This window comes from Acinonyx jubatus, chromosome D2, assembly GCF_027475565.1.
Source record: "Acinonyx jubatus isolate Ajub_Pintada_27869175 chromosome D2, VMU_Ajub_asm_v1.0, whole genome shotgun sequence".
Taxonomy (NCBI): Eukaryota; Metazoa; Chordata; class Mammalia; order Carnivora; family Felidae; genus Acinonyx; species Acinonyx jubatus.
In genome coordinates, this window is record NC_069393.1 from 29366522 (window position 1) to 29380652 (window position 14131).

Below are 14131 nucleotides of genomic sequence, written 5' to 3' on the forward strand. Positions count from 1 at the left end.
GACAGAGAATAGTATGGGTACAGGGAGGAGAACCATTATGGCTGTTTTCCGCAAACAATTTCCTACATCTTCCTTATCCGTTCAGCCGCCATCATGAAGAAATCTACATGGGCCTCTCTCTTACTGGCAGCAGCTTCCAAAACCTGTGAGGCATGGGAAGTTGTAAGAGGGGTATGAAACGGCAGGATGCTAACTCATCCAGCTGGCTGCTACTTGATGGCCACATTCTCACCGTGTTCTTCTGGCAAGTATTGCATCCTGCAATCTTGGGGACACGGTGTGGCCAATGGTTCAGCAGGGACAGACCCCTGTGATCCCATAGCTCCCCCACACACCTCTCCAGCAGCTCAGCACTGCGCTTTCACTGTTGATTGACTCATCCGTCTTCCCTGGTGGATTGTGGGCTCCCTGCAGGCGGAGCCACCATTGTTTTTCATCATTGAACCCCCCACTTCCTAGCACAGAACCTGCACATTTGTAAGCACCTAACCCATGCTGATGTGAATAAATTCACGAATAAGACATTTCTGAGCTCTGCTGTGCTTCATCCAGATTAGGGCTAATCATCTTAGAATTTACTCAGCGATTTCGGGGTTACTTACAGTTACCGTCGCTTTCTGAGCACGACTGATAAGTTATGAGCATCAATATGTTTTGAGTGCAAGTTGCTAAGATGCCTTTGTAACACGTTATTTTGTCCTGTGTTTCTTTAAGAGTGAAGAAGCATCTGAAAAGCCCATCAAGCCCCCACTTACTGAAGTTAAGGTAAGAAGCTTAAATGTTCTTTCCATTTCCTGTAACATTTGCTGTAAAAGAGAGAGAGTCTGTGGCAATTCCCTTTGGACATTCTGACCCCGGTTCCAGTGAGCCAAGCAGCCCTATAATGGATTCCCCCGGGGGCTGTGCTGGGGGTGGGGAGAGCATCTACCTGTAACCTGTTCCTCCCCGGGCCCAGCCCAGCCCACAGGACAGGTGCTTTGTGAGGGGGCCTTTGCTACTAGGTTGTCCTCCTAGCCCTTTCTTGGGAGCAAAATACTGAGTGTCAGAGCTAAACACAGGACCTTCCTGCACTTGGAGCTACATGGCATACCGACTGTGGGAGAGGCTCCGGAGAGAGAGAATACAAGGGTCTCTCCCCTCTCTTGTCTTTCCCCAGTGTGTAGAATCAGGCACGCCAGGAACTTGGTACCCGTCCCCTCTGCACTTGAACACGGACAAGTTTCAGTTCTTTCCTATTGACATAGCCCAGATGGTTCCAAGTCAGAGAATTTTCTGTGCTATTTGTGATGGCCTACCGCCTGCCCTCTCATTCCCCACGCGGGCACTTGGCTGTGCCTTTAAGAGTTGCGGTAGAGTGAATCTGAGGGGCGTTGCTTCATGGGAAGGTGGGGAGGTGGAGTATTGAAAGAGTCAGTTTGCTGGGAGAAAAAGGCAGTAACTTTTGATTTCTTCTGCACCTGGGTCCTCCTGCATCTAGTCCAAGGTGAGGTCCAAGGCTGGGCCTGGAATCACAGTCCCCTCTACCTTGCTTCTTATTCCACCATCAAGCAGCCATATTCTTGTTCTTTCAAAAATGAAGAAGAGACTCCAGCCTTTGAGGACTTATGGCTGAGAAGCGAAGTTCAACATGCAAAAAAGGAAAAAGTTGCAGTGTGTGTCTTAGGAGCAGATGAGGGAGGGATCTGCCCTGTCTTGGGGAGAGAAAGAAGGTTGGAGAGAGGAGGTGAGATTTACAGACAGTCTTGAAGCAGAAGAAGCAATCTGCGGGCCAGGAAGGACATTCCAGGGGCAAACAGCAGCAAGGGCAAACGCAGAGCCTGTGAAAGATGGAAGGAAGCCTGGAGGCTGCCTGGTGTGGTGCTGGTAGGGAAGGCAGGAAGGGAGGCTAATGACATTGGGTGGGGCTGGCACTGGATGTCCGGCTAAGGAGCTCTATGGAGGAGGCCCAAAAGATCTTTAGGCTGAGGAATCATGTGATTAAATTGTGTTCTGTCTGGGGCGCCTGGGTGGCTCAGTCGCTTAAGTGGCCGACTTCGGCTCAGGTCGTGATCTTGCGGTTCGTGGGTTCGAGCCCCGTATCGGGCTCTGTGCTGACGGCTCGGAGCCCGGAGCCTGCTTCAGATTCTGTGTCTCCCTCTCTCTCTGCCCCTTGCCTGCTCACACTCTGTCTCCCTGTGTCTCAAAAATAAATAAACATAAAAAAAAATTGTGTTCTGTCTGGAAGCAGCAAGGAGCATGAGCCTTGAGCCTCCAGGAAACCAGACGGGGGGTTAGCGGGGCTGAGAGTAGAGACATCTCGACAGGTGGTGTGTGTGCAAAATGGTGCACCTCAGAGTGGAAAGAACAGTACTACCAGTTCCATTGTTACCAATTTTTAAAGACCAATCAGCATGGTAGCCTTGCTTGGTGAACCTTCTAGATGGCTACTTGTATCATCTTGTACTCAGGGTCTCTCACAATGAGGAGAGCCTGATAGGGGTCCCTACCTTTGTTTCCAGGGCTATTTTTAGCGTATTATGAGGCATCACCATCTTATAACCCCCTGGTTGAGGAAGTTTTATATATCATATTATCTGGATATATGATAGATATATGATATCTATAATACATATCATATTGACTAGATGACCCTCACAAAATAAGCAAGTGGCTTAGAGAGGTTTCTGCACAGAAACTATGGATTAAAGCTAATGAACAATGGAGCTCCTGGTTGGATCAGTCGGAAGAGAGAGCGAGAGAACAACTCTTGATCTCAAGGTCATGAGTTTGAGCCTCATGCTGGGTATAGAGATTACTAAAAATAAATAAACTTAAAAACGAAACAATCTAATGAACAAGGAGAACATAAGAGCACTGATTCATTTCCTATCCCTGGTACAAGCTCCTCATCAGCCACATCTTGGGGTTAAAAGAAATAAAAGATCTGATCAGATATAATAAGTAGTCAGAAAAAGAAAATGGGCCAGGCTATTTGAAATCTGGCTTTATTCTGTATATCACTAATGATAAACTAATCTCTATGTATACAAAGGGCTTGAGATAATTAGGTAATGATACTATTAGGCCACTACATTTTAAAATAGTTAATTTCATCCTTGTGTCTTTTTTTTTAAATTGAAGTATAATTTGCTAGCAGTCAAATGCATAAAGCCTAAGTGTTGGCTCAAGAAGTTTGAACACATGTATATACCTATATAACTACCACCCAGTTCAAGATATAGAATATTTTCATCACCCCCCAAAATCTCATGTCCCTTTCCAGCTACTACTTTCCCATCCCCTGTCCTGAGGATATCATTGTTCTGACTTCTATCACCATAGGTTAGTTTTCCTGTTCTTGAACCTCATTTAAATGTAATCATACATGTGTGCTCTTTTGTACCTGGCTTTCTATATTTTTATTTGCTGCATGTATTGAATTCATTCCTACATGATCTTGTATGTAGAAAATCCTAAGGTATACTCTCTCTCTCTCTCTCACACACACACACACACACACATGCGTGCACGCATGCACATGTAGAATAAACACATTCAGCAAGGTTGCAGAATACAAAATCGATAGATGAAAATCAATTGTTCTTCCATACATTTGCAAGGAACAATCAAAAAATGAAACTAAGAAAACAGTTTCATTTATAATAGCATCAGAAGACAATACTTAGGAATAAACTTAAAAGAAGTCCAAGACTTATACTCTGAAAACTACAAAACATTGTTGAAGAAAATTGAAGAAATCTAAATAAATGGAAAGACATTCGTGTTCATAAATTGGAAGACTTAATATTAAGTTAGCAATACTCCCCAAATTGATCTACAGATTCAACACAATCCCTATCAAAAACACAGCTGGCGGGCACCTAGGTGGCTCAGTCAGTTAAGTGTCTGACTTTGTCTCAGGTCATGATCTCACAGTTCATGAGTTCGAGCCCCGCATCAGGTTCTGTGCTGATAGCTCAGAGCCTGGAACCTGCTTCAGATTCTGTCTCTCTCTCTCTGCCCCTCCCCTGCTCTCTCTCTCTCTCTCTCTCTGAAAAATGAATAAACACTAAAAAAAAAAATTAAAAAAACTAGGTGGCTTCTTTGCAGAAATTGGTAAATTAATCCTAAAATCCATATGGAAATGGAAGGTACTCAAGTTAGCCAAAACATCTTGAATAAGAAGAAAGTCAAGGAATTCCCGTTTCCTGTTTGCAAAACTTGTAAAGCTACAGTAATCAAGACAGCATTGTACCAGCATAAGGATAGACCTATAGATCAACGGAATAGAATTGAGAGTCCAGAGATAAACCTTTACATTTACAGTCATTTGGTTTTCACAGGGGTATGAAAAAAATTCAATGTGTAAGGGTAATCTCGTCAACAAATGGTGCTATGACAATTGGATATCCACATGCGAAAGAATGACGTTGAATCCCTACCTCATACCATATACAAAAATTAATTCACAATGGATCAAAGACCTAAATGCAATAGCTAAAATTATAAAACTCTTAGGATAACACATCGATATGAATCTTTATGACTTTGGATTTGGCAATGGTTTCTTAATATGATACCTGTTGTGGGCTGGATTGTGTCCCTCCACTCCCTAATTTATATGTTGAAGTTTTAACTCTTAGGACTTCAGAATGTAGTCATATCTGGAGATATTTAAATAGGTAATTTAAAACGAGGTCTGTAGAATGGGCCCTATTCCAATCTGACTGGCATATTTTCAAGAAGAGGAAATTTGGACACATGAAGAGACATCACAGATGTGTGCACATAGGGAGAAGACCAGGTGAGGATGGGGGCTATCTGGAAGCTGAGGAAAGAATCCTTAGAAGAAACCAAACCTTCCCACATCTTGATCTTGGACTTCTAACCTCCAGAACTGTGAGAAGATACATTTCTGTTGTTTAAGGCACCTAGTCTGTGGTATTTTACGACAACGCTAGTAAATTAATGCAACACCAAAAGAACCCCAAAAGTGGAAACAACCAAAGACCCATCAATTGTTGAATGAATAAACAAATGGTGGTATATCCACACAATAGAATATTATTCAGAAATAAAAAGGACTGAAGTTCAGATATGTACTACAATGTGAATGAACTTTAAAAACTTGCTGAATGAAAGAAGCCAGTCACCAAAGACCACATACTGTGTGATTCCATGTCTATGAAATGTCCAGAATAGGCAAATCTGTAGAGATGGGAAGTAGATTGGTAGTTGCCTAGGGCCAGGGAGCATGGGAGCTTGGGGGATGACAGATAATGGGTACAATGTTTCGTTTTGGGATCATAAAAATGTTCTAAAAATGATTGTGGTGAGGATGTCACAATTCTGCAATTATGTTAAAAATCATTGAACTGTACACTTTAAATGGGTGAATTATATGGTATGTGAATTATATCTCAGTAAAACTGTTACCAAAGGGGGAGAAAGCGTTCCATTTTTCTACCTGAGAAGTATGAGTTATGTAGAGATCTAATATGATTTTTTTATCCTCTCACTTTCTCATAGACATTTGGGTTGTTTCTAGTTTGGGCTATTATTAATAAAGTGCTGTGAACATTTGTGTGCAAATGTCCAAATATGGACATATGCTTTAATTTCTCTTGGGTAAATACCCAGGAATGGAATCTCCAGATCATGGGGTAGGTATATATTAAACTTTTTTAGGAAGAGCCAAGAGCACCTGGGTGGCTCAGTCAGTTAAGCATCTGACTTGGGCTGAGCTCATGATCTCATAGTTTGTGAGTTCTAGCCCCACATTGGGCTCTGTACTGACAGCTCAGAGCCTGGAGCCTACTTTGGATTCTGTGTCTCCCTCTCCTTCTGTACTCTGTCTCTCTTTCTCTCTCTCTCTCTCTCAAAAATAAGTAAACATTAAAAAAAATATTAAGAACAACCAAACAGTTCCAAAGTAGTGTCATTTTACACTCTCATCTGTTCCATTTATTTTCATGTCTGTTGCAGGTATTTTTTTTTTTTTTTGAGAGAGAGAGAGAGAATGAGAGAGAGCACAAGAGGGGAGGGGCAGTGGGAGAGGGAGAGAGAGAATCTTAACCAGGCTCCACACCTAGTGCAGAGCCCTATGTGGGGCTCAATCTCACAACCCTGAGATCATGACCTGAACCGAAATCAAGAGTTGGATGCTTAACCGATTGAGCCACCTAGGCACCCCTAGGTACGTTTTATACCATAAATAATACATTAGTGCAGTCGTACACATTGATAGTTATAAATAAATATACAGGGGCGCCCGGGTGGCTCAGCCCGTTGAGCAACCAACTCTGGATTTTGGCTCAGGTCCTGATCTACAGTTCATGAGATCAAGCCCCATGTCAGGCTCTGTGCTGAGACTGTTTGGGATTCTCTCTCCCCCTCTGACCCTCCCCTGCTCATTCTCTCTCTCAAAATAAATAAATAAACATAAAAAAAAGTAAATATACAGATTGCTCAGATACATGATCAAAACATTTTTACTACAGAGGATTCTGAATAGACCAGTTCTGTGGCCTGGGACTAGGAGAGACTTGATATAGCTAAAGGTTTTGCATTAGTTTTATAAGAGTGCAATAGCAAACTGCCACAAATTGGTGGTTTAATTTTTTTTTTTACTATTTTAATTTTTTTTATTTTTTATTTTTGAAAGAGAGAGAGACAGAGACAGAGCATGAGCAGGGGAGGGGCAGAGAGAGAGGGAGACACAGAATCTGAAGCAGGTTCCAGGCTCTGAGCCATCAGCACAGAGCCCGATGCGGGGCTCGAACTCACGGACCCTGAGACCATGACCTGAGCTGAAGTTGGACGCTCAACCGACTGAGCCACCCAGGCGCCCTTAATTTTTTTTAATGTTATTTTAATGTTTAATTTTTAATGTTATTTTAATTTAAATTAATTAAACAACTTTAATTTTTAATGAATAAATTTTTTTAATTTTAATTAATTGAAAATTTACAAATTTTAATGTTATTTTATTTTTGAGCAAGAGAAAGTGAGAGAGAAGGAGAGAGAGAGAGAACGAGCAGGGGAGGGGCAGAGAGAGAGGGAGACACGGAATCCAAAGCGGGCTCCAGGCCCCCAGCTGTCAGCACAGAGCCCGACGGGAGGCTCAAACCCACAAACCCGTGAGTTCATGACCTGAGCTGAAGTCGAACGCTGAACCGACTGAGCCACCAGGTGCCTCGTTGGTGGTTTAAAACAACAGGAATTTATTATCTCACAGTTCTGTAGGCCAGAAGTCTGAAATCAGGGTGTCAGCAGGGCAGGGCTCCCTCCCCAGGCTCTAGGCAAGGATCCTTCCTGGCCTCTTTCACTTCTGGTGGCTCCAGGCACTCCTTGGTTTGTGGCTGCAGAACCCCCTCTCTTCTCTGCCTCCTCCTTCACGTGGCATTCTCCCCCACTGTCTTCTCTTCTGCCTCTTATCAGGAAGGTCATTGGATTTAGGGACCACCGGTCATCCAGGAAGATCTTGAGATCCTCAACTGAATTATGTATGCAAAGACCCTTTTTGGCAAATACGGTCACGTGCACAGGTTATGGGGATTAGGGCATATCTTTTAGCGGGCACCATTCAGTCCTCTGCAGCCCTGTTCTAGCAGAAGGAATGGGGAGGAGAGGGTGGATTCAGGAGAGTTCTTAGGTTGGACGTGTTTTGTTTTTGTTCTTGAGGCACGGACATAGGTAGACTCAATAGGGTTTATTGACAGATTAGAGGCAAGGCATTTGGGAGGGGAAAGCCTCAAGGGTAACGGTCAGGTTTCCAGCTGATGGGAAGATGGTTCCTACCTGGGACATTCTTTTCCCAAGAAGGAAGAGGAAGCTTAGGCGTGCATAAGCAGACCACAGCCTACGCTCCATTTTGTTCTGGTGTCTGCTCACGTGTCGTATCGTCAGAGAGGTCTCCCCAGTGGTTCTCTTACTCTCTGCTGTTCAACCTGGGCATCAGTTAGGGTTAGATTTGGCTGGTAGTAACGGAAAACCCTCCAACAGCAGTTGTGTTAACCCATTGGAATTTTCTTTCTCTCTCGCGTTCTAGAAATCTATGAGGCAGTCCGTAGGGGGCTGATGTAGGGCATCTTGGTGACAGGGATACAAGCTTGTTTTTTGTTGTTGTTGCTTGGTTTTGTGGGACTGCCATTCCCAAGGTTCTCTCATAACCCGAGACATCCTGGTTCTCTAGCCAGTCTGTCTCTATTTCAGCCAGTAGGAAGGAAGAATGCCCATAATCACTGTGTCTTAAGGAAGGCTCCAGGAAGCTAGAATGAGATGCCCTCATTTTCACTTCTTTGGCCAGAACTTGCTCCCATGGCCACATCTAGCTGCACAGTAGATGGAGTCTTTACTCGGGGGGGGGGGGGGGGTGTGAGGGCTGGAGTCAGCTGAAAATTGGAGCATTCATTAGTTAAGACAAAGGGGAAATGGAAATTGTAGGATGTGTCACCTACATTCTGCTTTGTTTTTCCTCCTAGCCCCTGAGCTGACGTATATTTGATTTGTGACTTGTTTACTGCCTGTTCCTCCCCACCAGAACGTGTGGGCAGGGACTCTGTCCTGCTCACCTGTACATTTCCAGTGACTAGGAAGGACAAGCAGACTAGGTGCTTCACAAATGTTTGTTGAGGGAATAAATGACAGGCTGGGGAAGTGAGAAGAGAGAGTAAGTTTAAGAAGAAGAAAGGACTGGGATGTGAGACATACCAACTTCCAGGTGCCCAGGGGGTCTCAGAGCTGACCTTCATGGGCAGTAGTTGGAAAATGAACTGGGATTCAGGAGAGAAGTGGGGGCTGGACTCTTGACACATGTGATTCTTTGGGGGAGGTGTCTGGGTGGCTCAGTCGGTTGGGAGGCTGACTCTTGATTTCAGGTCAGGTCATGGTCTCAAGGTTCGTGAGATCGAGCCCTGCGTTGGGCTTTGTGCTGACAGCACAGAGACCTGACTGGGATTCTCTCCCTCCCTCTCTGTCTCTGCCCCTCCTTCCCCAAACAAATAAATAAACATTAAAAAAAAAAAAAAGAAATTTACAAAAAAATACAAAGAGCAATTCTTTGGGTAGGGCACAGTGGGATGGACCCACAGGAGACAGCGAGGGAGGAGGGCATACTCAGCCAGCTCAGCTGAATCTACCAAGCCACATGCCCCCGTCCCCACCGCACTGGGAAGGGCAACTGCTTCCATACCTCCCTTACGGCCCCTCTGGTCAGGTCAGTCTGCCTCACCATGTGGTCTGAGGATGCCCTTTACGAGAGAGGGCCCTGCAGAGCCGGGATCCACGTGCCCACCTTACAAATCTAACCAAGCATGACTCGGTACCCCAGGGGAGCAGCTCCCCAACACAGGTTTCTGGACCCCTCTGTGACTGAGGCATCACTGGGCCTGAATAGAATAAGAGAAATATAGACAATATGATAAGATGAATATTTCACCGTTAGAGCAGTCTTGAGCCAGACTGTCTGGGCACACATTCCAGCTCTTCGCAGTAGCTGTGTGACCTTGGAGACAAGTCACTTAACCTCTCTGTGACTCAAGAGTCTCATCTATAAAATGGGGGATGTAACTAGTATTTATCTCATTAGTTTGTTCTGAGGGTCAAAAAAATGAATCTAAGTAAAGAATTTAGGACGGTAACCCGGTCCACAGTAAGTTCGACCTGAGAACTAGCTATTATTATAATGCCAGAGGTATTTCGTTTAATAAGCAGCCCTTATTTTTCTTTCCCTGGCTTAAAACCTCTTTTCCTTTGGGAAATTATGGTGATAGGAGACGGGAATTGTAACTAAGAAATTATCTTTTCTTAGCAAAATGAAAAGTCAGTACCTGGTTTTTATTTATGTGTGTGCTTAATTTGCTGGCCTGTGAAACCCCACAGCCTAGGAACCCTGCCTAGACGCTGAGATGGACTCTCCTACGTGAACATTTCCTTCTATCTTTTGGAGTTAATTCTAACAGGGCAGGATTGAAGACTTTTTGTTGGCCCTGTCATGCTGCTTGTGTGTGGGCGTTGGAGAGAACTATCCCAGGAAACTCAGACTAACCAGCAAGGTGACTTTTGAGATTGCTGTGTTCCAATAAGATAGGGGCTTCCTTTGGAAAAGGAGCTGGCTTGAAGGAAGGAGCAGGGCTGGAGACAGGCAGGCCTCAGCAGTCTGGATAACCCTTCCTCCAGGCCATCGTTCTTTGTGCATAGCAGGCCTACTGGGCTCACAGTGGTATGAGGATGGGATGTCCAACAAGCCACAGGGCCAGACTGGGCTTTACCTCGCTCCCCTGAGGGACTATCATCCCCACAGGGAAGTAGAAACCTTCTTGGGACAGAAGCTGAGACGGGTATCTCTGGGCATCAGGTCCTTTCTGAGCCAGGTAAACAGCTCAGGGTTGAGCAAGGGGCAGCCAGACGGAGACCTTTATGATCCTGAAAGGGGTGGGACTTGGGTGAAGCAAGAGAGGTGCCTACGTGTGCAAGATTTAAATCTTGCATTCAAATCTTGCATCCAAGGTACCTCTCTTGCCTCATCTTAACCCCAGCCCTAACACCTGAGGCCTTGTGCCTGTAAATTCCAGCTATCAAGGGCCAAAAACTTGAAGGCCTAAGTGGGGGCAGACATTAGCGTGTATCAGTGAAGGGGCAGACTGGGTGGGGCCCGGGGCCAGCTGCAGTACCCCGGCACTGTCTGAAGGGGGCAGTGGCTGCTCAGTTCTAGCTGAGCATTGCCACGTGATAACCTGGGCCCTGTGTGAGCAGACCTAAGATGCTGGGGAATCTGGATTGTATTGTATTGTATTATTTTATTTTTTTAAGTTTCTTTTGAGAGAGAGAGAGAGAGAGAGACGGACAGAACAGAGCACACAAGCGGGGGAGGGGCAGAGAGGGAAAGAGAGAATCCCAAGGAGGCTCCACACTGCCGGCACAGAGCCTGATGTGGGGCTCCAACCCACAAACTGAGAGATCATGACCTGAGCCGAAGTCAAGAGCCAGATGCTTATCCGACTGAGCTACCCAGGTGCCCCGGGAACGTGGGTTTTAAAGCAAATCTCCTAACTTTTAAGTGCTTCCTCATATTTATAAAATACTAGGCGGGCCAAATAACATACGCTGGAGGCCATGTTTTAGTCTGGCGGTTGCCAACTTATAACCTCTGTTGTGATGCCGCCGGAAGGCAGAACTTCGGGCAAATGAAATAGGCAGGGAGACAGGCCAGGAATGTGACCTTCCGCCCCCAGCCACTCCAGGGGCTGAGCCCTGGTGCTTCTTCACCAGAATCCTTCTCACAAAGGAACAAAACTGTCTGCAGAGCTGATGAGAAAGTCACCGTGAACTTGCATCTCAGTGTGCTCCACGTCCGCAGGGCCACCAGGGCCCCGGAGGAACTGCCCTCGGCGTTGTCCGAGAGAGACTGCAAACGATAGTGCCGGCAGGCTCATTTCAGAAATTTCCTCCAGATGTTCCCATGGCAAGTCAGCGCTTTTCATTCCAGAAGCTGGGGTTCGGACTCCGCTCCGGGTCAGTTCAGCCATCATCTGGGGCTGAGGCCTGGGCATCAACGTTTGTAAAAGCTCTCCAGGTGATCATTTTGTGCAGCCAGGTTGAAAACCACAGATCTAACTGATAGAAATATTGGGTCAGGATCCCTTCCAGGTGCTTCTCCTCGGAACGTGCTTTGTGTGACCACAGCCCCCCTCCCCGGAGCATCCAGGATGCCAACATGCTAGCCTTTTCTTTTTTCCCTTTCGCTGTCTTTCAGACCTTAAACGTGCTCTATAACCTCCATAACCCTCATTGACTGATTGAGTGGGGATAATGATATTTGTGTTGCCCTTCTAACCTCACCAGCGTGTTATCAGGAGAAATGAGGCAATAAATGAAAAAATAAATGCTCTGTAAACCATCAGTATTATGCAAACACTGCTGTTAGAAGTGTACTTCCAGGTGCTGGGGTATGGCTTTGGTCCACTGGAGAGAATTTCTGGAGCAACGTTCCTAGGGCCCTGGGTCAGATGTGAATTGTGACATCCTGACTTAGCTGTGGCCTGCCTTCTCTTACCGGCAGGTGCATTTTGTGGGCGGCAGCCTGGCGTGGCCTGACCACTCCCCCCCACCCCAACTCCTACAGGAGGGAGCATAGTAAATGAATAGAGACACCCAGGGGACTTCAGCCAGAGGGTAAGGCCATCTGGAGGGTGAGGGGAGATGTGTGGAACTAGATTTCCAATGCTCAGGGTCCTGTCTGCTCTTCCTTGGAGTCCGGAGAGTAATCAGCAAGGGGCTTAGCTGGGTTCCAACAGCTATAGGACAGCAAAAAGAAGTGGGATAATAAAGAAGTACATGAGGTGACAACTGGCATGATAAAGAGAGGACACAGGCCCAGCTCTGAGCCCAGGAGCAGTCATAGCAGTGTAACATGGGCTCTGGTCTCAGAAAGCTGTCTGATTGGGGCAGATGAGACCGGTCCCCCAGAAGACAGTCAAAAGTATCAGGCAGACTGTTATGAGTCAGTGTCACTTATCCGAGGCCCTGGCAGTGAGGTTGGGAGGGTGGGGGGAAGGATGGACAGAGCACCGGCTGGGCATCAGAACTGGGTTTAAGTCCCAGCTCCGACCTCTAGCACAGCCTGACACTGGACAAGATGGCTTGCTCGTTGCGTTGCAGGTTCCTAGTCTGTAAAGAAGAGTCTTGGTCTCGATCTAGATGGATTCTGAGCATAGTCCGAGTTTCTCCTGTGGAAGTGCTGAGGCCTGGGAGATTGGGGTGAGTAGCCATGCTCAGGAGAGGCTTTTATGGGGAGGGTGGGAGAGCTGGGCCTTTGGTGAGACGGACACTTGGTCAGGTCAGCGGGAGGTGAGCAGAGAAGGCAGGGCAAGCAAGGAAATATGCGCAGGGGCTTAAATGGAGCGGACTCAGGCGGGCCGAGGACAGTGGGAGGTGGCCTTGCTGCAGCCCAGGATGGAGAGTCAGATCATAGAAGGCCTCAGACACCAGGCAGAGATATTTCAATTGGCTGGGTCAGGAAGGAGGAGGTCATCAAGGGATTTGGGGCAAGGCTATGATGTGATTAGGGTGCTTCTTAGCAGGAATAATGTGGCCTGGACTTCAGAAGGACTTGGATGGTAGGAAGCCAGGAACCAGGGAGGGCAGCTAGAAGACTCTTGTAATATTTCTGGCATGGGACAATGAGGGCTAAGGGTTGAAGGAAGCAGTGGGGCAGGCCTAGAAATATTTCTCAGCACATACTGATAGACTTTGGGGCCTGAGTGAATTCAAGGGGTGGGGAACGCAGGAGTCACCTTGAGAAGCAGTTTCTCAGAGGCCAGGGAAGAGAACGCATTGGCAGCCTCCCTGCCTGCAAACAGAACATCTCAGGGTAGCCTGGAAAATTGGGAGGCTCAGCTTCTCCCTGGCTCCAGCTCAGACAAGAGATCATGGATGTAATGGGGCCATAGTGATGGCTGGGGCCTAGGTTGAGGCTCTTAACCCTCCTGATCAGTGCACTGGGCTCATTCCACCTTCGAGTGCTAGATGTGGCAGACAGAGCAATTACCAAAGCACAGTTCTTGATCCTCAAGGAGCTTCCAGCCTGTGAGTCTGGCAGCGTCATATTGGCAGGACTCAAACGGCAGCTGAGAACAACCAAATCATTCTCGTTCCCCCGATTTTACTTTATGGCTGTGTGGGCAGTGTAGGTATTTGATGAATGCCAGAAAATCTCTGTTCCTAGTTTATAACGCTACTGCCCTGAGGGCGGATCCAGGTTTTGTGGGGTTTGAAGATGAAATGATTTTGGGAAACCTCTTTGCAAAATGATTCGAAATTACAAATTACAAGGCCCTCTCAGGGCCTTCCTGGGGATTCGAATGCAAGTGCGAAGCCCTCATCAGCTTCCCAATCGTGTAATAAGACCCACCACTTATTAAGTGTGTGTGATAAGCAGGTATTCCCCAACAAGGAAGGGACGGTGGGTGGGCGGGAGATATTAGTATCTCCATATTATGAATGAGGAAGCTCAGGAAGGTGACTCAGTGTCACAGCCAGAAAGCCAGGAGGTGGGGACTGAGCTCTGGACTGAGGGCTCTGGCTTCAGGGGCCACATCTGAGGTCCTCTTCAATTGGGGACGGTAGCTGTCAGGCTCCTGACGTTGCTCAC

The 14131-nt window shown here is 46.5% G+C and overlaps 1 protein-coding gene across 2 annotated transcripts in view; it reads left to right on the top strand.

Annotated features, from left to right (window-relative positions):
* HK1 (hexokinase 1) overlaps window positions 1-14131 on the top strand; it is an 89380-nt gene that overhangs the window by 2979 nt on the left and 72270 nt on the right. The window contains exon 2 of one of the 2 annotated variants that reach the window (XM_053207743.1): window positions 715-765. In XM_053207743.1, coding sequence (XP_053063718.1) covers window positions 715-765 — 51 coding nt within the window. Of the gene's footprint in view, window positions 1-714; window positions 766-12640; window positions 12739-14131 lie in introns of those variants that run through there. The other variant, XM_053207744.1, reaches the window with a different exon arrangement.